Source organism: Microtus ochrogaster, chromosome 10 (assembly GCF_000317375.1).
Source record: "Microtus ochrogaster isolate Prairie Vole_2 chromosome 10, MicOch1.0, whole genome shotgun sequence".
NCBI lineage: Eukaryota > Metazoa > Chordata > Mammalia > Rodentia > Cricetidae > Microtus > Microtus ochrogaster.
This window is the reverse complement of record NC_022016.1, coordinates 45,429,547-45,453,128: the sequence shown is the minus strand read 5'-3', so window position 1 is coordinate 45,453,128 and position 23,582 is coordinate 45,429,547. Positions and strand designations below refer to the sequence as shown.

General features: G+C 46.8%; 1 protein-coding gene across 1 annotated transcript in view; it reads left to right on the top strand.

The window, feature by feature from the left end:
• The window catches only part of Ubr4 (ubiquitin protein ligase E3 component n-recognin 4), a 116,225-nt gene that overhangs the window by 45,980 nt on the left and 46,663 nt on the right, over window positions 1–23,582 (top strand). The window contains exons 37-60 of the mRNA XM_026782272.1: window positions 2–149; window positions 494–721; window positions 1,198–1,368; window positions 2,538–2,720; window positions 3,680–3,838; window positions 4,159–4,311; window positions 4,454–4,681; window positions 5,711–5,868; window positions 6,746–6,917; window positions 7,264–7,465; window positions 8,193–8,356; window positions 8,819–9,035; window positions 10,185–10,401; window positions 12,264–12,327; window positions 12,629–12,763; window positions 13,826–14,000; window positions 14,911–15,051; window positions 16,047–16,168; window positions 16,974–17,085; window positions 19,414–19,544; window positions 19,654–19,831; window positions 20,200–20,304; window positions 21,741–21,878; window positions 22,329–22,503. Of these exons, the coding sequence (XP_026638073.1) occupies window positions 2–149; window positions 494–721; window positions 1,198–1,368; window positions 2,538–2,720; window positions 3,680–3,838; window positions 4,159–4,311; window positions 4,454–4,681; window positions 5,711–5,868; window positions 6,746–6,917; window positions 7,264–7,465; window positions 8,193–8,356; window positions 8,819–9,035; window positions 10,185–10,401; window positions 12,264–12,327; window positions 12,629–12,763; window positions 13,826–14,000; window positions 14,911–15,051; window positions 16,047–16,168; window positions 16,974–17,085; window positions 19,414–19,544; window positions 19,654–19,831; window positions 20,200–20,304; window positions 21,741–21,878; window positions 22,329–22,503 (3,876 nt within the window). The remainder of the gene's footprint in view (window position 1; window positions 150–493; window positions 722–1,197; window positions 1,369–2,537; window positions 2,721–3,679; window positions 3,839–4,158; window positions 4,312–4,453; window positions 4,682–5,710; window positions 5,869–6,745; window positions 6,918–7,263; window positions 7,466–8,192; window positions 8,357–8,818; window positions 9,036–10,184; window positions 10,402–12,263; window positions 12,328–12,628; window positions 12,764–13,825; window positions 14,001–14,910; window positions 15,052–16,046; window positions 16,169–16,973; window positions 17,086–19,413; window positions 19,545–19,653; window positions 19,832–20,199; window positions 20,305–21,740; window positions 21,879–22,328; window positions 22,504–23,582) is intronic.

Below are 23,582 nucleotides of genomic sequence, written 5' to 3'. Positions count from 1 at the left end.
GGTACCACTGTCATACCTGTAAGATGGTGGATGGGGTGGGTGTGTGCACTGTGTGTGCGAAGGTGTGCCACAAGGATCATGAGATTTCCTATGCCAAGTATGGTTCTTTTTTCTGTGACTGTGGAGCCAAAGAAGATGGCAGCTGCTTGGTGAGAGATGGAGCCTTCACAGTGTCATATGGGCAACTTGTTAGTAATGCAGGAGTGTCTAAGGCAGAAAATTCCCATATTAGCTCTGTGTGGCCAAGAATTTGTTCTCATCCTGTTATGAGTGATGTATCCATTTGTGGCCCAAGTAATTAGAGCATTAAAAGCAGCAACCTTGTATAGTCAAGGCCTGATGCTCTGAGTGGGCAGCGAAGATGGGCATTTAGTAAGCCCCTTGGATCTGGGCTTGGGAATCACATATATAGCCGCCTCTGCTTCCGGTATCTTAACAGTATTTCATCTGGCTGTGGCAAGAACTTAGGGGCACTCCCATTTTCTGTCCCTAGGCACTGGTGAAGCGAACTCCTAGCAGTGGCATGAGCTCTACCATGAAGGAGTCGGCATTTCAGAGTGAACCTAGGGTTTCGGAGAGTTTGGTGCGCCATGCCAGCACCTCACCAGCTGACAAGGCCAAGGTCACCATCAGTGATGGGAAGGTTACTGATGAAGAGAAGCCCAAGAAGAGCAGCCTGTGCCGCACAGTTGAGGGGTGCCGTGAAGAGTTGCAGAATCAGGTGGGGCCTCCTGATAGGCACTAGTGCTCTGGACAGAGTTTAGCCAGACTGAGTCAGTAGTTTGTGAGGCTCTCCTGGCAGCCCAGTTTCTTCTTTCTCGCTCTTGAAGTGCACATGCAAGGAGTGTCTGTTGTCCATCTCTGGGGAAGGATTTGCAGCAGTGATATTCTAGAACATGCTTTCTTGACCAGGGGTTCTCATCCGGGCCCAGAATTCAGGAAACCATTGAGTGTTTTTTCTATTTTTCCCATTCTGTATGGATAGGAGAGAGGTGGTTATATGTGCTGGGTGTCTTGAATGACGTAGGGTGCCTGTGGGACCCTGACTTAGAAATGCTCCTCTCAGCAGTAGCTCATTGACTGTAGTCAGAGCTAGGATTCTGGAGAAGGGAAACTGTCAAGATTATTGCATGTGACCTGTGATTTTTCTTTCTTTCTTTTTTTTTTTTTTCACTTGTGTATTTCGATTTCTCTCAGGCCAATTTCTCCTTCGCTCCTCTCGTGTTAGACATGCTCAATTTCCTCATGGATGCCATTCAGACCAACTTTCAGCAGGCTTCAGCCGTGGGGAGCAGCAGCCGAGCACAGCAGGCCCTTAGTGAGCTGCATACAGTGGACAAGGTTGTGGAGATGACGGACCAGCTGATGGTGAGTGTGTGGGGTTGCACGGTTTGCTTACTACAACCTGTGCGGCACAGCATCCCAGTATGTGGCAGAGCAACTGGAATAGATTTAGAATTAGTTGGTCCCAGACCATGCATAACCTAGAATCAGTGGTCACCTCCTTCCTTAGCTGTACTCTGAGCAGTGTAGTAACCCACAGATGAGTTATATCTGGCACGAATCCGGGTATTTAGGAAGTAAGTCCTCTTTTTATTAAAGCTTCCAAATGTATGAACTCCTAAGACGCGAAGAGCTCCATTCTGGGGACACTGGAACAGAAGTCCTTTGTAGATAACTGAAAGCCTCTTGACCGTGTCTTCCTTCCTAAGGCTCGGTAGCTTTGTCCTTTTCTGACCTCTAGCCTTGAGTTAAAGACAGCTTGCCTTTAGTTACTCTTTCAACTTCGGGTGCAGCCTGTCAGTTGTCTGCTTTAGAACTATTTTCCTAGCTTCGCACGGCAGACTGCTGACCTGCAGGGTAAGTAGAGGCAGTTCCCAAAGAGGCAAGAATAGACACCAGGAATGAGGTCATGAGGGGTTTCAGAAGGGGCCTATTGGAGAGAGAGTTGTCCCCAGGAATACAAACGTGGACATATATGGTGGTGCTTCATTGATGCCGATCCTCTTAGAGCAGAGGATGTAAGGTTGTGACTATTGACATCCAGAGCTAAAGACATAAGTTAAAGACCCATCAAGTTGCCAACTTGACTTTCACCAAGCGGAATGCATGAAAGAAAAATATATCACTACCATCATTTTATAAGTGAAAGTAGATTTTAACATTTAATAAGCAACCAGGACTTAATTTACTTTCATTGGAAATTTACCCCACTGTTCTAAATAGACTGAAAATAGTGGTCTTAGCTACGCATGGTGTATTAGAAGCCAAAGTCCATTAATTAATATTCTTTTTTAATCTCTTGTTAGCCTGAACTCATTATAATAGACCAGGCTAGTCTGGAACACACACAGATCCATCTGCCTCTCAAGTGCTGAGATTAAAGGGTTCTGCCTCCCTGCCCTGCTACTTTTCTTTGTTGTTGTTAGTAATTTTATTATTTTGAGAATTATATGCTTGCATATAATTTATTTTGATCAGCTCCTCCCAAATCCAGTGCTTACTCCCATACTGTCTCTGCTCCTTGTTTCTTCCAGGTTCCTACCTTAGGCTCACAGGAAGGTGCCTTTGAGAATGTTCGGATGAATTACAGTGGAGACCAGGGCCAAACTATACGGCAGCTGATCAGTGCCCATGTTCTCAGGCGGGTGGCTATGTGTGTGCTTTCTTCCCCACATGGGCGCCGCCAGCATTTGGCTGTCAGCCATGAGAAGGGCAAGGTGGGTTTCATGATTCCTTCCCAGTCATTTTAGGTCCTGATTATCTTAAGTGTTACATGGAGCAGAGAGATGACCATGTTCAGATAGACCCAGTAAGGGGAACATTGCTGCTTTGGTTGTGAGAATTAATTTCAAGACTTATCTCATCAAAAGAAACCTTTTGATTTGAACCTGAGTCATTTGGTATCCCTAGAACTGAGATGACTAGGAAAAGGCCCTGGCAGAGGCAGTGATCAGCTGGTGTCGAGGACAGCTTACTTCCCAGTTGTGCCCATTTTGGGCACTGAAAGGCACAAGCTGAGGGGCAGAAGCCTTCATGGACAGACCCAGTGTTTCTTGTGTTTCCTTCCTGCTCTTCAGAAATGCAGCGCTGTTAAGTTGGGGAATGCTAGTATTTGTTTTCTGTTCTTGCCTCTCATTGGGGCTGTTGTTTTAACCTTAAGTGAAAGTATGGATAGTCCTTAAAACATCTAGCTGACCCAGAAAGTACTTAACAGGATGTTTGAGGACAGTAGTGCATAGGAATTAATTATTTATAGTTGTTGTTGTTATTAAATTGGTTTTTCAGTGTAACTGCCCTAGCTGTCCTGGAACTTGCTTTGTAGACCAGGCTGGTCTCAAACTCAGAGATCTGCCTGCTTCTGCCTACTGAGTGTTGGAATTAAAAGCATGTACCACCATGCCAGGCTAGAATTAACTATTATGAAAAGATTTAGCATAGAAAAGTTGGTTTTGTTATTCATTTCTTTTGCCCTTATTGGGAGAAGGGCATGAATGACCTTCCATGTTCTTTCTTTGGGGAGAAATAGAGGCCAGTCTTCATCTAGACATTTTCTAAGTGACTTAATCCATAAAGCAGCCCAGCGACCCACACCCTTTCCAGGGAGCCTTGCTGCTTGTTCTGGACTGTGAGGGATGGCCCTGGTACTAGGGCTAAGCAGGTGACTGTTCCTTTGCAGATCACAGTGCTACAGCTCTCTGCACTCCTGAAACAAGCGGATTCCAGCAAGAGGAAGTTGACTCTGACCCGCTTGGCTTCTGCCCCAGTTCCCTTCACAGTGCTGAGTCTCACTGGAAACCCCTGCAAGGAGGACTACCTGGCAGTGTGTGGGCTGAAGGTAAGATCCAGTACAGGAGTGACTCCCAGAGCTGTGAGCTCTGACCAAGTCTCTCCTGGCCTCAGCTTCACCTTCTCCTCCTCCTCCTCACTGATAGCTGAAAGCATAAAAGCTACTGGAATGCAGAGGTCTTTCTCTGAGCTCAGTCCATGTTTCTTGATTGCTCCGCTCTCTGTGTGTTCTGGAAACCTGAGTGTTTAGGCAGTCTGAGGTGCGATTTGGAGGCAGGGAATGTTAGGAAGGAAAGATGGGAGCTCTGGAATGAAATACCCCACTTTACCAGTCACATTTTAACATTATGTTCTTTAACACATGCCCAGGACTGCCATGTGCTCACCTTCAGTAGCTCGGGCTCTGTTTCGGATCATTTAGTGTTACATCCCCAGTTGGCAACAGGGAACTTCATCATCAAAGCTGTGTGGTTACCTGGTTCACAGACTGAGCTGGCCATTGTCACAGCAGACTTTGTCAAGGTAAATGATGCTGGCTTACTAGTTAGGTACTAGTTCATTTCATTAGTTAGAGTGAATGCCCATCACTATGAAGTTGCAGCTATCAGAAGTCACTAAGGTGTTTTGGGGACTGAAAGAGATCACCTTCTTTGTCATCCTGCAGATTTATGACTTGTCTGTTGATGCCTTGAGTCCTACCTACTACTTTCTCCTGCCGAGCTCAAAGATAAGAGATGTTACCTTCCTTTTCAATGAGGAAGGCAAGAGCATCATTGTCATCATGTCCTCTGCTGGGTACATGTACACACAGCTCATGGAGGAGGCCAGCAGTGCCCAGCAGGGGCCCTTCTACGTCACTAATGTTCTGGAAATAAATCACGAAGACCTGAAGGTTAGAGGACATCTTGCCACTTCTTTCTGTTCCATATTTGATTTGTTTAGCAACTCCTCTGTTGTCTCCTTTTGGTTTCCTTACTTTTTCTCGTGTGTGCAAGCATGTGTGCTTAGCTTCTTTTTAACTAATACGAAAATCTAAATCACTAAGACCATTCAACTGCAAGGTCCTTGTTTCTTAGGATCTGTAATCAGTTATTATGCATTCCCAGTGACAAGTCATTCCAGCACTGAGGGATTACTGAAGAAAAAACACCTTTCTAAAAAGTATCATTATTTTATGTGTATGGGTGTTTCCTTGCATGTTACCACATGCATCTGGCTCTGAAGGCCAGAAGAAGGTATCAGTCCTCTGGACCTGGAGTTACAGATCATTAATTATGAGCTGCCATTTGGATCTTGGAATTGAACCCAGGTCCCCTGGAAGAGTAACCAGTGTTCTTAACCACTAGAGCCATCTCTCCAGCTAGAAAAATTCTTTAATAATAGGACATGACCAATGGGTACTGCACAAAAGGGAATTGGCCCTGAACAGAAATCCCTATCAGCTTAAATAGTTTCAGGGGCCCAAGTTACACTTGGAACAATTAAGCATATTTTACAGAGACAGAGGTCCCAAGGTTTGGTTGTTTGGACAGATTGGGAGATTTACCGTGTAGAACATTGTCAGTTCTGAGACAGATCAGGGCTGCTTTTCTCAGGTAGCTGTTCACCAGGGTCATTCTGCCTACCTGGCGGAATTGTGTTCTTCCTGATAGAGGCCCATGTCCACCAGGGTCATTGTCTCTAATCTGTACTGAAGAATCATTGCTCCTTTAGCTAGAATGTACTTTTGTGTGGTGTAATATCTTCTAAGGATGCCAGTTTATTAAAACCATCTCAACCTTCATAGGAAGCTTACGCGTAGAAGTCTCATGCTTAGGGTGTGGAAGTACCTTGTGGTGGTTTAAAGTCCTACTCCAGAACCTGGGTTTCAGCCAGTAAGTGAAATAAATAAATCTGCGCATGTGTCTCTTTTCTCCTGCAGGACAGTAACAGCCAGGTGGCAGGTGGCGGTGTGTCTGTGTACTACTCACATGTGTTGCAGATGCTTTTCTTCAGCTACAGCCAGGGCAAGTCCTTTGCAGCCACCGTCAGCAGGAGCACTCTGGAGGTGCTGCAGCTCTTCCCCATCAACATCAAAAGGTGAGAGCAATCGTGGAATGCCAGCCTCCTAGACACCCTCCCTTCTCATCCTTACCCCTCGCCTCTCCTAGTGCCTCACATACTGGCTCTAACCAGGCTTGTACTACTCCAGTTGAGTATCTTTAAAGACAAACAGCCATGGTTGGCAAGTTGGGCTACCCGCTTGCTTGTTCTTCACCATGGAGACACCAGGCTGTAAGAGGTAGCCTTTTAGGGGCTGAAGAGTTTCACTGTTACACAGAGAGAAAAACTTATAGTCAAGGCAACTGGCGTGATTTTAACAGTGGCCAAGATTCAAGGAGGAGACAGTGCCCATGAGGCACTGATCCTGCCCCCAAGACCCTTTCATTTTGCCTCCTTGAGAAGCCCCCTCCTTCCCCATAAGTAAATAGTACATCATTCCTGGGGGTGTGGCTAGAACTGGGGCAGGTAAGTCTATTCATCAATTTTCTGGATGTTAGAGGTGTGAGTTATATCTAGGGAAGAAGAAGAGGAGATTCAGAGTCTCTTCTACTCCTCATCTGCTACTGAAGAGCTGTTTTAGATCTGTAGGAAATTAACCTGCTTTGGAATGACATCACATGGGCAGAAGAACAGTGTAGGATGTGCCGTTCACCTTAAGCAGCCCTATGACCTTGGTAGTTGATAGTCTCAAAAGGTCACTTACTTCAAGTAGCAATGTCAGTGAGGACTCTTGGGGGCACACACTGGAGTGATGGTAGCACACACATGACTCTTAGTAAACTGACCCATTGCGAATTTGACTCCTTGGCCAGGGATTCTGTTCTGAGTTTCATAGCTACTCATAGGATGATCCTTTTTAAGAAAGGAACTGAAAAATGGAGAGTGCCACCGTATCCGCTTTTGTTCTCTGCAGCTCCAATGGTGGCAGTAAGACTTCTCCTGCCCTTTGCCAGTGGTCTGAAGTGATGAACCACCCTGGCTTGGTCTGTTGTGTCCAGCAAACTACTGGCGTGCCTCTGGTAGTCATGGTGAAACCAGACACTTTCCTCATCCAGGAGATTAAGACTCTTCCCGCCAAAGCAAAGGTCAGTGCTCTTCCCACGTTTCCTACTTAGGAATTTATTGTCTCTGACAGCTTGAAAATACTTTCCCATCTCATATTGTGCCACAAGTCCATAATTCTAGCACTGGGGAGGCTGAAGCAAGGAAATTAAGAGTTTGGAGGTCAGTCTATTGAGCCCCCATCTCAAGAAACAAACAGATGAAAGATGTCTCTTCTAGCCGCTGCCTTTGCTGCCCTTTTGCACCCCAACCCACCTGTAGAGCCTGAGGTTTTTGTTCCTTTGTGTGGCTCTTGAGCCACAGATGTGAGGACTAACTCAGTGTACCTCCCACCCCCACCCTGGCTCCCCTTTTTTCTTCTCCTCCTAGATCCAAGACATGGTTGCCATTAGGCACACTGCCTGCAATGAACAGCAGCGGACGACCATGATCCTGCTGTGTGAGGATGGCAGCCTGCGCATTTACATGGCCAATGTAGAGAATACCTCTTACTGGCTTCAGCCCTCCCTGCAGCCCAGCAGCGTCATCAGCATCATGAAGCCTGTGCGAAAGCGCAAAACAGCTACGATCAGTAAGGCCCCTGCAGACCCCGTGGGCATGGGTTCAGCAGTCTTCTAGACAGTGCGCAGTAGGTCTCTGTGTTAGTCGGAAGAAGAACTGGCTCTCCCGCTTGCACACTTGGTGAGGTCAGAGACCAGTCCTAGCCAATTTTGTGAAACAAAGGCCCATGTGGCAACCACCATTTGCTACCTACTTTGTGCCAGCAGTTCTTGGTGCCCCATAAAGAATGTTGTCTTCAGCTTTGGGTTTTCTTTGGGTTATGGAAGGTGGCTTACCTGTGCATTTGCTCTAAATGAAGGGTAGATCCCTTCAGTTGACTAGTTTCCTGCAGAATACTGTAGATGTTGTAGGTCTTGCTCCTGACTGTGAGAGGACTTTGAAGAAGAGGAAGCATGATTTTAGGAGGGAATGATCCTAGCAAAGTGAAGTACACTGCAGGCATCATCATGTTTCTTTAAATTTGTTCTAGAGATTCTGTAGCTTATCATCCTGTAAAGAAATAGATTCTGTTGTGTTTTAAACTGTACTCTCCAGGTTTTGTGTGGTGGGTCACATGGTCAAGGGTGGTATGCTGGAGAGCTGATCTCAAGTAAGCATTGTGATGGACAGATGATGGCATCTCATTTGGTTATAGCAGAGTATGTGAACATGGGCTCAGTGTTTAGCCTTGTAAGTGAGAGCAGAGGCACTAAAACCACACACCAGTGAACTCTGGCACTCTGACTCTGTCCCCACAGCTGCCCGCACATCCAGCCAGGTGACCTTCCCCATCGACTTTTTTGAACACAACCAACAGCTGACAGATGTGGAATTTGGTGGTAATGACCTCCTGCAAGTCTACAATGCACAACAGATAAAGCACAGGCTGAACTCCACTGGCATGTACGTGGCTAACACCAAGGTGAGGAGCACACAGGGCTGATTCACTTTCTGGGTTAGCACTCTTGTGACCATTTTTGTTGAACAACTCGTGTCTGTCTTTTTGGCACTAGGCTTGAACCCAGGTGCTCCTCCATTGAGCAGTTGGACTAGCCTCACATCTTCCTTTAGAATCAGACGTAGAATATGTACTCAGAGTTGCTCACTTCTGATCAAATGATCCTTGAATAAATCAACATTCTTTCCACTGCTGAAGGTCTTGAATCCCACCAGGCTAAATTTTCTCCATTGTTAGCAGGGTTACTATGTACAGGACAACATGGGTTGGTTATTCTTCGGGTGAAGGGAAGCCTTACACTGCCAATCTTCTTCCTTGTTCATGATATGATTAGGATGGAGTTGAAAGAAATGAGGTTTTTGCCTAGTAGCCATTAGGTTGAGGCAGGATTCTGGAGATTTCTGACATGTGCTTTTGTCCTTGCAGCCTGGCGGCTTCACCATTGAGATTAGTAACAACAGCAGCACTATGGTGATGACAGGCATGCGGATCCAGATTGGGACCCAGGCAATTGAACGGGCCCCATCATACATCGAGATCTTTGGCAGGACCATGCAGCTCAATCTGAGCCGTTCCCGCTGGTTTGACTTTCCCTTCACCAGAGAGGAAGCCTTGCAGGCTGACAAGAAGCTGAACCTCTTCAGTAAGTGAGCCACCCAGGGCAGGCTGCAGCCTTCTCATTGTGACTAGAATAGATGGCTACTAGGTGGCCCTCCACTGTTAGGGAACCCCTGCTCCACATAAGTCTCCCTTATTTTTGAGGTGTAAGAGGTAGGCTGCCAGGAAAGGAAATTGCTTTTTTTCTTGTTGATGGTACTGGGAGTTGAACCCTGGACTTAGTACATATTAGGTAAATATTCTACCACTAAGCTATATCATCCACCTTTTTTAAACTTTTTATTTTGGAAGAGGGTCTCCCATTCTATAGCCCAAACAGGCCTTGAACTTGGGATCTTCCTGCCTAAGCCTTCTGAGTATCTGGGATTATAGGCCAGTGCCAGCAGGCCTATTAAAGGAATAGATGTGGTGGTAGTGAGAGGGCAGGCTCAGTTAGCTATTTGCTTTGGCGTCACATTGGCCTTATCGATGGAGACTGATAGATGAGATCAGGAAGCATGTGCCCTATCAACTGAACTATATCCCTGGCTCAAAGCTCTTTACGTGTGTAATTCATGCATGCATTTATAGACAAGGTCTTGTGTACTCCAGGCTGTCCTTGAACTCATTGTATAGCTGAGGGTGACTTTGAACCTCTGACCCTCCTGCCTCCACTTCCTGAGTTCTGGAATTAGAAGTCATAATGTCAGTTTATGTGGTGTTAGGGATGGAACCCAGCAAGCACTTAAGTGAGCTGCAGCCCTAGCCCCAGGCTTTCTTCACATGTCACATGTCTCTAAGCCTGTATGTTCTCTAGCACTTCCTGGCCACTTGGCTGAAGTTCTTACTCCTAGAAATAGTTGCTTTTGTGTATATGGAGATGACCTGTACTCAGAATAAAGAAAGTGCTTAGAGACCACTGGGAGTAAGGGCTGGGAGGTGGAATACCAGTGAGCACCAGAGGATCCTTAGAGTGATGCTCATGGTCTCCCCAAGTGGGAGACATCAGACTGTGGTCCATTGGACTGTTCCTTGTACATTCAGCTTGAGTGCTGCCAAGTGTCTCAGCAGACACAGCTTCCAATGCTGAGACAGACGTGATTTACACCTGTGCCTGACTGCTGTGCTTTACCTTGGACGGTGGTGTGAGCGCTCTGTAAATATGCTTCCTAAAGGCTTCTCTTGCTTATTGCAGTCGGTGCCTCAGTGGATCCAGCAGGCGTTACCATGATAGATGCTGTAAAAATTTATGGCAAGACTAAGGAACAGTTTGGCTGGCCTGATGAACCCCCAGAAGAATTCCCTTCTGCCTCTGTCAGCAACATCTGTCCTTCCAACCTGAATCAGAGCAATGGCACTGGGGAGAGTGACTCAGTCGCTCCAACTACGACCAGTGGAACTGTCCTGGAGAGGTACCAGTGTTGGCAGGGTTTGACTTTAGTTCTTAACTATTTTGCACTGACTGCAGAATCCTATGTCTTGAGTTTCCCAAGCCTAATCTGTGATTGTCAAGTTCTCACACAGTCCCCTGAACATTCAGTTTCTTCCTAATTTACATACAGCGGCTGGGAAATGGGCTCAGAGGTATCTAATGCTGGATCTCTGTCCAGACAGAAGCTTGGTCATTTACTTAATATTCCATAAGCATTTGGAATAGCCAGAGGCTGCAGGCTAGAAAGTGTTTATACCCATGCTCTAGATTAGAATCCAGACTACATCAACAGCAAGCATCCTCCCTCTGTGCCAATCGCATCATCTTCTCGTCTTTCTCTGTGGAAGTTGCTACTCTGTGGTAATAACACTGCCAGCAAGAGAGGCTGCTGCAGCATCTTGCAAAACAGTGCAGTGTCCTTAGAGCTCCCTACGGTGGCATTCGTCAGCACATGCTTGGCTTCTTTGTGCTGGGTGGCTGCTGGTTTGCCATGGTAGATGAAGCAGGTCCTGATGTAAGAGTGAGTTTCTTACATTGTAAGCCCTGAGGTAGCCATGCTTGGAGTCGCTGCGTCCCACCAGCAGCCTCCCCACTTCGCCTTTCTTTTTTTCCCCTTGGTTCATATATCGTTTGCTTAGGATGTGTTTCTAGGTTTCTCTGAGCTTCACATTTTTTTTTCCTTTTTTTTCCCTTTGCTTCTCCCCCAAGTTCTGAAACTGAGTCCCTAACCAAGCTGGACCGGTTAGTATGCCCTGTTTCTTTTCTCTGCACGAGTGCGTGTGTGTCAGAGAGCAGCGTCCGCATTGGTGTGGCTTTGCGCTGATTCGCTTCTGTTCCAAGTCCTGCTACTTTCTGTTCTGGTCATTGCATGGCTGCAGAGCTCTCCATGTGTAAACTGGAGCCTCCCTGGGACTGTGAGTGCACCCTTGGTGTTGGCCACATCAGCCTCTCGGCTCCGTCTTCCTTAACCCATCCTGCTGCTCATTCTGTACGACGGATGCAAAGGGATGGGGGTAGAAGGGCAAAATTCCCTTCCAGTTCAGAAGCTCCTGGAGCTTGTTATACTTCCCTTTATCCTGTGCTTCCTCCATCTTCCCTCTATCTTTGGCTCCTTCCTTTATCCCTGCCCCTTTTCACTCTGGCGACCTTTTCAGTGCTTTCCTTTCCTGCCCAGACCCCAACTGTCAGGGTGATGGTTGTTTCACTATGTCACTTAAATTCACAGGAGTAAGCCTAGAGCATGTTATCTGATAGATACTATTTAATGGCTGAACTTACTGCTTCTTCCCTAATGGAGAAGTTCCATGTTCTTCCTTTGAATGTCCCAGTGACATGCATCTAAAAATGATTTGTTTGCTCCTGTACTTAAAACCCATAGGAAATGCCTGTGTGCATTTTCCTGGCTGTGTAAGCAGAAGCCTAACCTTAACACTGCCAGCGTAAACAGATGGCTTTAACTTCTCCCTTGTGCCCCCCTTTGCCCACTGATCTCTGAGCACCTGAGCTTCGGGCACTGTTGCATCGAGACTTAAGCCCATCTCGGGATCCCTGCCACAGGCAGTAGAAGGAAGCACTTTTATCCTCTTTGAGGAAGAAAAGCCCTCTCTTTGAGTGATGGATTATGAACATGGCCTCAGGTTGATCTCCGAGCAGGAGCCAGGTTTCTTCTGGCCTGTAACACAGGGAGCGATATGCACGGCGCCTGTGGCAGGTTTTATTGTGCTTTGATTTTGTATTTGGCATTCGATAGCTGTCCCCAAGGTCCTCACAACTACAGCTTGCCGGGCTGACATGAGCAGAGGACGCGTGCTTGTACTCAGGCCAGGCTTTCTGTCTCCCCAGGCTGGTTGTGAGTTCTTTGGAAGCCCTGGAAAGCTGCTTTGCTGTTGGCCCAATCATCGAGAAGGCAAGTTATTTCTTCAAAGCACACAGGAGCTTTCTGAAGAGGCAGGAAGTAGGGTTGTTGGCTGAGGCCCTGCTGCCTTGGTGTGTAAGAATACTGACAGCACAGTCTTTGGTTTTGAAAGCATCCCTGAGCTCTGCACCTGTTTCATAGGAAGGTTGTAGTTTTGAACCCTTTTTTTCTGCTCTTTCTAGTCAGTGGTGGGTAACCTTGGCTGGCCTGAGGGAGGAGAGGGAGAGGGCAGACTAGAGGGCATTCTGCACTGTTGAGGACTGAGTGATAACCCTGCTGTCTTCTACATCAGGAGAGAAACAAGCATGCAGCCCAGGAGCTGGCCACTTTGCTGCTTTCCCTGCCAGCACCTGCCAGTGTCCAACAGCAGTCAAAGAGCCTCCTGGCCAGCCTACACACCAGCCGCTCAGCCTATCACAGCCACAAGGTAATCGTTCCTGCTCTGGGAGGCCTTCTGTAGGAAAGGCAATTGTCCTGACAGGGAGTCAAATAGTTGGCTCTTCGTTTGTAAAGCAGGGCCCTAGTGGAGTAAGCACGAGGAAGGAACTCACACTGAGATTAGAGCCAGTCCCAAGTTTCTCCCAGGAGATGTATACTACTCTGGACCAAGAAAGCAATCTAGTAGGCCACTGGCATGTCACTTTATTTTTCTGTCTCTGACAGGATCAGCAAGTTTTAAAAAAGAGTAAGTGTGGGTGACTGCTTCTCCATGGGAGAATGGAAAGGTTAGGAATGTGCCATAGGTGGTTAATATACTGTTATCCCAAGCCCTCAGCCGTGGGCTGGGGTGAGAGGCATGCATATGTGGCAGGGGGTTGTTGCATGAGGGTTATTGTTGGGCCTCAGAGGGTCTCATTATCTGCTGAAGGAAGTAAGCTGGGCCTCTTTGGGTAGATGGGAAATAAGACAGTGCAGACCAGTAGGAGGAAAGGTACTGGGGCATGGCCAGCCTGGTATTTGTGCCTCTGTCCTTTAACATCAAGAGCTGAGTTCAGCTTCCCAAGGAAAGGTTGTTTTAGCTGCATCATTCATGGATAAAGACCCTGCTGAGGGATGACTGCTGCCAGAGAAAGTGATGGGCTACTGTAGTTCTGTTGATTGAGTAGATGTTACTTTCCTGGTACACTGTGAACCCATTAATGTGCTTGTTGACTTTTGTTTGTTTGTCTTTTGTTTTTCAAGACAGGGTTTCTCTGTGTATCAGCTCTGGATGTCCTAAAACTCACTTTGTAGACCAGGCTGCCCTTGAACTCAGATCCATCTGCCTCTGACTCCAGAGTGCTGGGATTAAAGGCATGCGCCGCCACCACCTGGCCAATTGTTGACTTTTTAAAACTGTTGATTTTGTATCAAGCAGTTGAGCATTGGGTAGCCTGAAGATGGGTTTTGATGGCTGGTAACAGCTCTTGAGAGAAGTTTTCAGTCCTCCATGTGATTTACTGTCCTGCCTTTGCTTACGGTTGACCCTCTGTGACCCTGTGTTTTATAGGACCAGGCCTTGCTGAGCAAAGCTGTGCAGTGTCTCAACACATCCAGCAAAGAAGGCAAGGACTTGGACCCTGAGGTGTTCCAGCGGCTAGTGATCACAGCTCGCTCGATTGCCATCATGCGTCCTAGCAACCTTGTGCACTTTACGGAGTCCAAGCTGCCCCAGATGGAAACAGGTGAACTTGGCCTATGTGGCCGTGGTCCTGAGACCTGCTTAATGCACCTTCTTTGCCCTCTGTGGTGCTCTTCCTGCTTTTATTGGTTCTGATGACAGATAATCTGTTCCCTGTGTTTTAACTTTGTAGGGTCTCTGACATTGTCCCATTTTAACTAACCTGACCATCCTTAAATTTGCTTTTAGTGTTCTGTATCTCAGCTAGTCTGTTGTGAAGTTAGTTATTCCAGTGTGAACTGAGCTTAGTTTCACCCTGGTGCCACAGGCAGGACTGGAATTTTCTTTCACTGTATCTCTTTGTAGAGGGGTGCAGAAGGTTATGCTTTTTGGGTGAAGCTGAGCTTGGTTTTGCCCTTGTACCTGGAGGCAGTAGGCTGTGTGCTGTGGTGCTGTTCTGGCAGTAGTACTTTGTGTGCAGTGGCTTCTCAGTGCTTCTTCTGGCATCTCTCCTCACACTGGCTGGCTATGGCTCAGTCCCAAACCTGACTTGACATCATTAGAAAGAGCTTGTTGATACCTCTGCCATCCCCATCACCTGCGTGTTCCTGTATGCCATTGCTTTCCTGTCTGTCCTTCTAATGGTACAATCTTGCAATCAATCTAGAGGAATCTCAGACATTCCCCTAGGTTTAGTCAAACAGTTGGAACAGGCATCTTTGACTCTGCTGTAAAGATCCGAATGCTCCCCTCTCTGTCTAATTCTAACACACAATGTTTTCTGTGATGTTCCTTTCCCAGACTGTTTTTTTCCCAGATGTGCCTGCTGGAATCTAGGGATAGTTGGCATATTGATTGGGGCCCCACTTGAAACTCCCTCCGCAGGCAAGCTTCCTTGACCTGAGTTAACCTTAAAACAAATTAAATTCTGTCTTAGATTTACCATCGTTAATAATTTCCTTTCTCCTGCGTAGAAGGAGCAGATGAGGGGAAAGAACCACAGAAGCAGGTGGAAGGAGATGGCTGTAGTTTCATCACTCAGCTTGTGAACCACTTCTGGAAACTCCATGCTTCTAAGCCCAAGAATGCCTTCTTGGCACCTGCCTGCCTGCCAGGTATCATGTTAGCAGGGTAACAGGGATTCTTGGATCTTGATACTAGTGAACTAGCTGTAAGCCCTTCAACAGTGTGACCTCCTCCTCCAGAGCAGTAGCACAGAGCCATGTGTGAACTCAGTACATTGCTACCCATGGGAACTAGCAGTGTGGTAGGCAGGTGTGTGTGTGTGTGCCTTGTATATATCCTCTTTTCTTGTGGGATTACGTTGTTGACATGGGGAACAATGGTCATGACAACTCTCTGATTGTCATTTAAAAACAAAGCATTCTAAAGACTTGAGCCAGTCATGGTAGTGCATGCCTTTTGTATTAGCACAGGCAGAAGCAGGTGGATCTCAGTGAGTTAAGGGTCAGCCTGGTCTACAAAGTAAAGTTCCAGGATAGTCAGGGCTGTTACACAGAGAAATCCTGTTTTTTGTTTTGTTTAAAAAAAAAAAAATAAGAAAGACAGTTCAGAAGGTAGGAATGTAGTAGAAACAGCCATGAAAAGTGTTTTTATTCCCATGCTATTGTTGCTTTGGTTCTCTTACCTCCTCAAAGTTGGGGGAAGAGGTAGGACCCTATAGTCAAATAGAAGAGTAGATACCCCCATTGTTGCTTGAAGATCACTTGAGACTTACACCCTCAAAGGCGCCTGTCAGAGACCTACTTTGTCAGTACCTCAGGTTTAGGGGAGCATAAGGGTGTTGTTGTCTGCCCACCTTGAGGTTCCCTGCCTTGTCTGTGACTGTCCGCATTGATCCCCACTTCTTTGGTACAGGGTCTGCAAGGGCTTTTGAGGACTTTCATAGAATTGGCAGACTTAATAAAAGCAGCCCAGCCACAGTTGGGCTACACCACAGCGTGTTTTACTGGTTTGCTTTGCTGTGTGTATGCCTGATTTTGTCTAGCTGCCCTCAATGTGATGAGGATTTGTGCTTTTGTCTCAAGCTTTCAAGGTCTGGGGTTGTTTTTGTTAACAGATTTTCAGATGATCCTTTTCTTCCATTTAGGCCTCACTCATATTGAAGCTACTGTTAATGCACTGGTAGACATTATCCATGGCTATTGTACCTGCGAGCTGGACTGTATCAACACAGCATCCAAGATCTACATGCAGATGCTGTTGTGTCCTGTACGTATCAGCACAACCCCGGGTGCCTCTGCTCAGCCTGGGAGTATGTGGAAAATAGCCTGAAGTATCCAACATAATGAAATCAGATAGACTTAAATCTGCTGGGAGAGGCTGGAGAGGTGGAGGGGCTCAGTTTCCAGAAACCACATGACAAGTAACAACTGCCTGTGACCCTTACTCTCTTTTGGCCTCTTTGGGCATTGTATACACATAGGTACATAAACCTACATGCAAGCAAAACACCACACACACACACACACACACACACACACAAATAAATCTTTTTAAAAAAATTAATGGGAGTCAGTAATTGCTAACAGCAATAAAAGCTATAGAGAGTGAGGCTGGGAAGGGAGGTCCTTCTTTAGTTCTTCCCAGCGACACCTGCTGTAGGGTTACTGCTGAGTAAGTACTGCTGAAATGAATGCACGAATGACTGTGTTACTGTGCCTGTTCCTGAAGATAAGTGTGAAAAGTGCTGTTTATGGCATGGAGCAAAGAGGAACGTCAGGGCTTGATTATCTGATGAAAAGTCAAAGCTCATTTGTAGAGAGCCAAAGTGGCTTCAGGATCAAATGGCCTTGCAGACTGTCCCCAGCAGCTAAAAGACAGAAAGGTGGTGAATGGTCTTACCATGTCAAGTCTGGAGAGGCTGGCCTGCTCCATCCTGTTGCATTTGGCCAGGAGGACGCAGGTGAGAGTAGACAGACTTCTGCCTTATATAGTGGCTGACAGTAGAAGAAGGTGGAGTCACTGCTCATGTTGATGGAATACCTGAGCTTGACACTTTCCTTTCAAACCCTAGGACCCTGCAGTGAGCTTCTCCTGCAAACAAGCTCTAATTCGAGTCCTAAGGCCCAGGAACAAGCGGAGACACGTGACTTTGCCCTCCTCCCCTCGAAGCAACACACCAATGGGTAATGTGAAGTCTTGGCTTTAGGTTGTACTCCGGGTGGGCCAGTGGGCTCAGAAAGAAGGTACAGCTTTGGGATATGCACTCATGTTGACCAGGGTCTTTTCAGTTTTCTGTTCCTTTAATATTCTATACAGTAGGGTGGCATATAAAAATGCATTAAATAGAATAAAATAAGGCCAATGCCATGGGAACATAAAGGTGCCATGATAACATGTCCAGGACACAGCATCTAATTACCAGTTTCCACGTGGTTAAATGAAGAGCTTGCATGTGGGTGAAACATCCTAGAACCATAGGAAAAACATGTAAAAGACATTTTAAAAATCATTGTGGCAGGCTGGAGAGATGGCTCAGAGGTTAAGAGCACTGGCTGTTCTTCCAGAGGTCCTGAATTCAGTTTCCAGCAACTGCATGGTATCTGATGCCCTCTTCTGACATGCATACTTACACACATTAAATTAAAAACAAACAAACAAATATTTTTAAAGATCACTGTGATATTGAGGTTGTGGGAGTGGGCTGAGGGTACAGAGACTAAATTTAAGGCTAGCATGGTCTGTGTGGCAAGCAAGACCCTGTCTTTACAATCAAGAAACCAAAGGTCTTGTATGTAATTGTTAATAATTAAAACAAAAAGCATTGCTATTGAGTATGCTATTGAGCCTGTACTCTTGGCACTTAGAAGGATGATAAAGCAGAAGGGTTCGGTGCTCAAGCCTAGCATGGGCCATCAAGTGGAATGACAAGGCTCAGTAGTCATTGAAAACCTACTGAACCTGACCACCTGAGTCTGAGCTGATTTGTGGGACTTGTGGTAGGAGGAGAGGACTGATCACTGTAGTGGTCTCTGATCACTACATGAGAGCTATGACACACCCCACAGAAAATAGATAGATAGTAGTCACAATGACTAGACATTAAGTAGATTTTATTTTTTATTTAGAACGAAACTGCTTTTCATAATAATCTCATTAAAGGTCCAATGTGTTGCTTACAAGCAGAGCCCTGAGTGGACTTATTATATGACTATGCTAATGACAGGCAGCAAATGTCAGACTTCCTTCATGATGTGCTTGCATGGCTAAGTGCCACACTTGTGAAGAATACAGAGATATAAGTTACAATAAGTTTAGAGATAATGTGGTATATTGCTGTTGTAACTAGGAGTTAGTATAAAAACTTAAGAAATGCTTTACATTTTGTGGTGCTGTCTTTGAAATCCAGTGTCTGGCTCCCCCTGGGAGTTTGTCAACTTGGACTAGCTATGTCTCAGGTGCTCAGTAGCTGGTCCCTAAAATGTCTTCTTTTGCAGTACTGGAAATTGAATTAGGCCTCATGCATGTTAGACAGGCGCACTACCATTGAACCGTATTTCCATTCCACAGTGCATATCTTGAGGAATGTATATGTCTGTAACTTTCAGGCACTCTTTCAGAATTAAGATTTATTGTGTGAGGAGCTAGGAGGTGGCTCATCTGGTAAAGTGCTTGCCTTGTAAGCACAAGGACTTGTCGTCTAGACCCCTAGCATTGGGAAAGTGGAGATGGGCGGGTGCTTGGGCTGACTGGCAGCCAGTCACCCTGAGTCAGTGAGTGCTGGGTTTAGCGAGTGACAGGGAGGGCAACTGACATCTACCTGGCCTCCACACCCACAGTATGGGAAATTCGAATTTCTAAGAAAGGACTTGCTTTAGCAACTCAGCAAGTGGAAGACAGTCCTCCATCCTTTTCTAACAGCCTGAAATCTCACCGGGGCCTCCTGCTTGGTAGAGGGCTTTCCATAGCCTTATCCCAGACAAGGAATCTGTTAGGACCTGTCACAATGGCCTCAGTTTCCAGTCTATGGCTTCAGATTTCAGTCCTGGTTTTGGCTTTTCTCATGGTGATTGTGTAGTTTGAATTGCACAGACCTGTTTAGAGAGTGAAGGTCTAGGCTGCAGGGACAGGGACGACAACATTCTTTTGAGTTATTCCCTGTCCTGTCAAAGTTCTGTCTTCTGAGAATGGAGCCTGTAGGGCCTATGGTGGTTTAGTTTCTGTTTTTCTGGTTTTTTTTTTTTTTTTTTAATCCTTTCTCGTCTATAAGAGTCTTTTCCAGTCGGGCGGACGGGGGAAGGGGGATGGGCTGTTACTGCCAACCGCCATCTTTTCTAGACCCTGCTAGTTGCAAGGAAGAAGAAAAGTAGGCCTCCAGTGCAGTGCCTACAAGTTTGCCCTCAGAAGTGGAGGGTGCCAGCTGGGGCCTTCTTTAGGTTCCCGTGCTATATGACCAGTCACATTATATGTCACTGAAGGAGTGCCTTTAGATGACTGGGATTTCTTTGACTCAGGAGACAAGGATGATGACGATGATGATGACGCAGATGAGAAAATGCAGTCATCAGGCATCCCCGATGGTGGTCACATTCGTCAGGAAAGCCAGGAACAGAGTGAGGTAGACCACGGAGATTTTGAGATGGTGGTGAGTCTGGTGGCAGAAGAGGGGAGGAGGAGCCTCCAGCTCCTCTCTGGTTCCTACTCAACAGCTTTACTGTGTGCTGGGGGACACTGATGAAATTTTCTCTCTGCAGTCTGAGTCGATGGTTCTGGAAACAGCTGAAAATGTCAACAATGGCAACCCTTCTCCCCTGGAGGCCCTGCTGGCAGGTGCTGAGGGCTTTCCTCCCATGCTGGACATCCCACCTGATGCAGATGACGAGACCATGGTTGAACTAGCCATTGCCCTGAGCCTGCAGCAGGACCAGCAAGGTAGAAGGCAATGCCAGGAACACAGCAACCTTGCACAGGAAAGAGGGCGTGGCAGTTACTGATACCCTGCTGACGTAGCTTGTCCCCAATTGGGGGAGAGGTTGATCTGGGTGAGAGCTGCACAGAGGTACAGGTGGAGAGTGAGGGATGGCTCTGACATTTCAAGACTGGAAGCCAGTCTCATAGTTACTGCTGGTTTGATTTTGGATGGGTACATCTTGAATCTATAACTAAACTTGGCAGGTAGACAGCAGTGGCCAAGACAGGTCATATGCTGGTGTTTGGACTCTTGAGGGCAGCAAATGGCCAAAGCAGTGCTGTGGATGGGGCTGACAGGATGCTGTGCTCACTCTCCACTTGTTTCCCAGGCAGCAGCAGCAGTGCCCTGGGCCTGCAGAGCCTGGGACTATCCGGCCAGGCACCCAGCTCTTCCTCTCTGGACGCAGGAACCCTCTCTGACACCACAGCATCAGGTAACTGTCCACAGCAAGGAACTTGGCTCAGGGCCTCAAGACCCTGCAGCCCTGTTCAGTGCTGTGAGAGTGTGACGGGCAGCTGCTTTGACAGGCCATCCTGGACTTCCTGCTTCTGCCTCGGCTTTAGCCATGTGCTGTGGAAGGCATAGTGCTGCAACTTTGCTACAGTGCTTGTGACCCCACTTCCTCACTCTTTGCATGCTGCCTGGCTTTGGCTGATACTGAGAGATCCGGGGAACATCATGTTGGCTTTACAGTGTTGTGCTAGAATTCTAACATGTTAGACAGTATGGAAAGAGATGAGAAATAAAGCTACACTTTTAGCTCTAAGCCTTCATTTGCAAATCAATTAAAACCATAAGCAGTCAGCAGTGACCTGTGAGCTTGGGAGAGAGTTTTTTTGGTCCATTCAATCTCTAGGAAACCTTCACTTATGTTGTCTTTGTTTTGAGTCTCTTTCCTAGCCTGATAAAATTCCAGATAAAGAGTTGGACCAAACTGTGGGTGGCAGCAGCACATGGGAGAGATCTTTGAAAATCAACCCAGACATGAAGGGATGGATTCTTGTTCAGACTGCTGCATCCCTGCGTTTGCTTTTCTTTTGGGAAGGTTAGCCTGCTTAGATCTGAAACAAAAAGCAAACCAAAACAAAAAAAAACAGAGTGGCTGTCCCTGCCTGCTGTCATGGCTTTTTGCTTCTCTGAGGTCTCTTCAGTTGCTCTCACTTCAGGCTTTAAGGGTCGTGGTTGTGGTCGTGGTGTTGTGTTGGTCATGTCTGTCATGCTCTCTGGCTGTCTTGGCTTTCCTCCCCTGTGTATCTCATCCAGCATTTTCCTCCTGTCTCAGCTCAGCCCTGATCCTGGATGCTGTGGCTGTCTCTGGGGAATTTCCTTGCTTCATTATTAGCATCTGAGGAGGAGGATGAAGAGGTGTGAAATTTTCTAATGAGCTCTCCTCTGGGCCATTTAATTAAAAAAACAAAAGACAAAAATCAAACAGTTGACTTGAGCTCGTGACTAGTGATTTCATAACAGCAGATGGATTGCTGAGCACGCCTCGTTGAATTCTGTGCTCTGAATGGCAATGGCTAGTTTGGATCTCTCAGTAGGTGTCAGGGACACCTCGACAATGGTGACCATGAAGCATTCAGCTAGAAAACTCATTGTCCATGTCACAGAATCTTACAGAATCTGCACATGCTATAACAGTGAAGGAAATGCCCAGTATACTGGGCTTTCACTTCTGTCTGAGAGCTGTTGGCAGTGCACCCTGTAGAGTGTCTGTTCCTTTCGTTGATCAATTGGCAAAGCAGAGCTTGCCCTTTTTCTGTAACCTCAGGACACTCAAACTGCCTTGTGTCCTCTGCAGTGTGCTGTGGTGCTTTCGCCCCAAGGAGGGGTCTGTACCTGTAACAGCTCTCGTTACTCTCTCAGCTCCAGCCTCAGATGATGAGGGCAGCACCGCAGCGACTGATGGCTCCACCCTGCGGACCTCGCCCGCTGACCATGGCGGGAGTGTGGGCTCAGAGAGCGGGGGAAGTGCCGTGGACTCTGTGGCTGGCGAGCACAGTGGTAATGTGCCCGGGTGTCTTGATCTCTTTGGGCTTGGAGGGCGGGGATGGCAAACAAGGTAGGAAGGTCCTGTGATTGCTTTCTGCAGAATTGTGGGGACTCACAGAGTCTGGTGGAGTTCATTTGACCTCAGCCATGGAATGTCAAGTGTTCTGTGACTAAAGCTCAAATTCTGTGGCTAATATGGAAGCCTCCTGAGGGAATTCATTGTTAAACAAGCCATTCTCCCAGTACACCTACTGTGAGGTTTGCACAGGCTAGCAGTTTCTGAGCTGAGGCCAAGGGCATTTTTGCAAGTTGTACAGGTAAAATCTGAAAGGTTTCAGGTGGGACCAGGACCACACCAGGGTTCTGCCATCCTTCATGAAGCTGGAAACTGTCGAGAGCTAACATTTTCCCATTAGGGCCGACCTTGGAAACTGATGTGCTTCTAATATCATTTCCCTCCAGTGTCTGGCCGGAGCAGTGCATATGGTGATGCCACAGCTGAGGGGCACCCAGCTGGACCAGGGAGCGTCAGCTCAAGCACAGGCGCCATCAGCACCACCACTGGGCACCAGGAGGGAGATGGCTCTGAGGGAGAAGGTGAAGGGGAAGCTGAAGGAGATGTGCACACTAGCAACAGGTCAGGACCAGCTTGTCACTGACACCAGGCCTGCTTGAGCATTCAGAACTGGGAGATGGAGTGGTGGGTGCTAAGACTGTGGGCTCCCAAGTATTAAAGGAAATGAAAGCTGCCGGTTTCCTCCCAGCCACTGCTGACTTGAAGGTGCTGTGCCTCCCAGAATGCTTTGGGAGTTGGACTGTGCTGCTTTGGCTAATGTCTGGCTGGAGCAGCTTTTGAGGGCTTGTGGAAGGCACCCAGCTGAGTGTGTTTTTTTGTAGTACTGTATTTCTTTTTCGGTGTTAAGTCAAAACTCACACTGCAGTTTAAGAGTATGAGTTGTAGTAGTCTTGCTGTACTAAGCAAAGCTGTGGGGATGCCTGGTCATAAGTTAACCCTTCCTATCTCTGGGCTTGGTTTGCTAATGTTTGTTAAGGTCTGGAATTTTTCTTTGAAATTATCTGTGTCACGATCTTTTGGCCTCATAAAATGAGTTTGGGTTGGTTTCAGTTTTCTTATGTCTCTCACAGATTTTTAGAAAAATTTACCAGTAAAGATTGATCTGAGTCTGGATTTTCCTTGAGGGAAGATTTAAAAAAAAAAAAATACAAAATTGCCTGCAGTGGTGGTGCACGCCTTTAATCCCAGTACTTGGGAGGCAGAGGCAGGTGGATCTCTGTGAGTTTGAGGCCAGCCTGGTCTAGAGAGAGAGTACCAGGACAGGCTCCAAAGCTACACAGAGAAACCCTGTCTTGAAAAACAAAAACAGAGGTGTGTGTGTGTGCGTGTGTGTGTGTGTGTGTGTGTGTGTGTGTGTGTGTGTGTGTGTGTGAGTGATAGAGAATTAATTCTTTTTGGTTTTCAAGACAGGGTTTCTCTGTGTAGCCCTGGTTGCCCTAGAACTTGCTCTGTAGACCAGGCTGAATTTGAACTCGCAGAGATCCACCTGCCTCTGCCTCCCAAGTGCTGGAATTAAAGGTGTGCACTACCACCACTCAGCTATTTCTGTGTCTTTATGAATCAGTCTAGGCATTTTGTATCTTATGTAGAATCTGTTTATTATGTTAAAGCTGTTGGTTGGGCATAAAGTTGTTCATAAT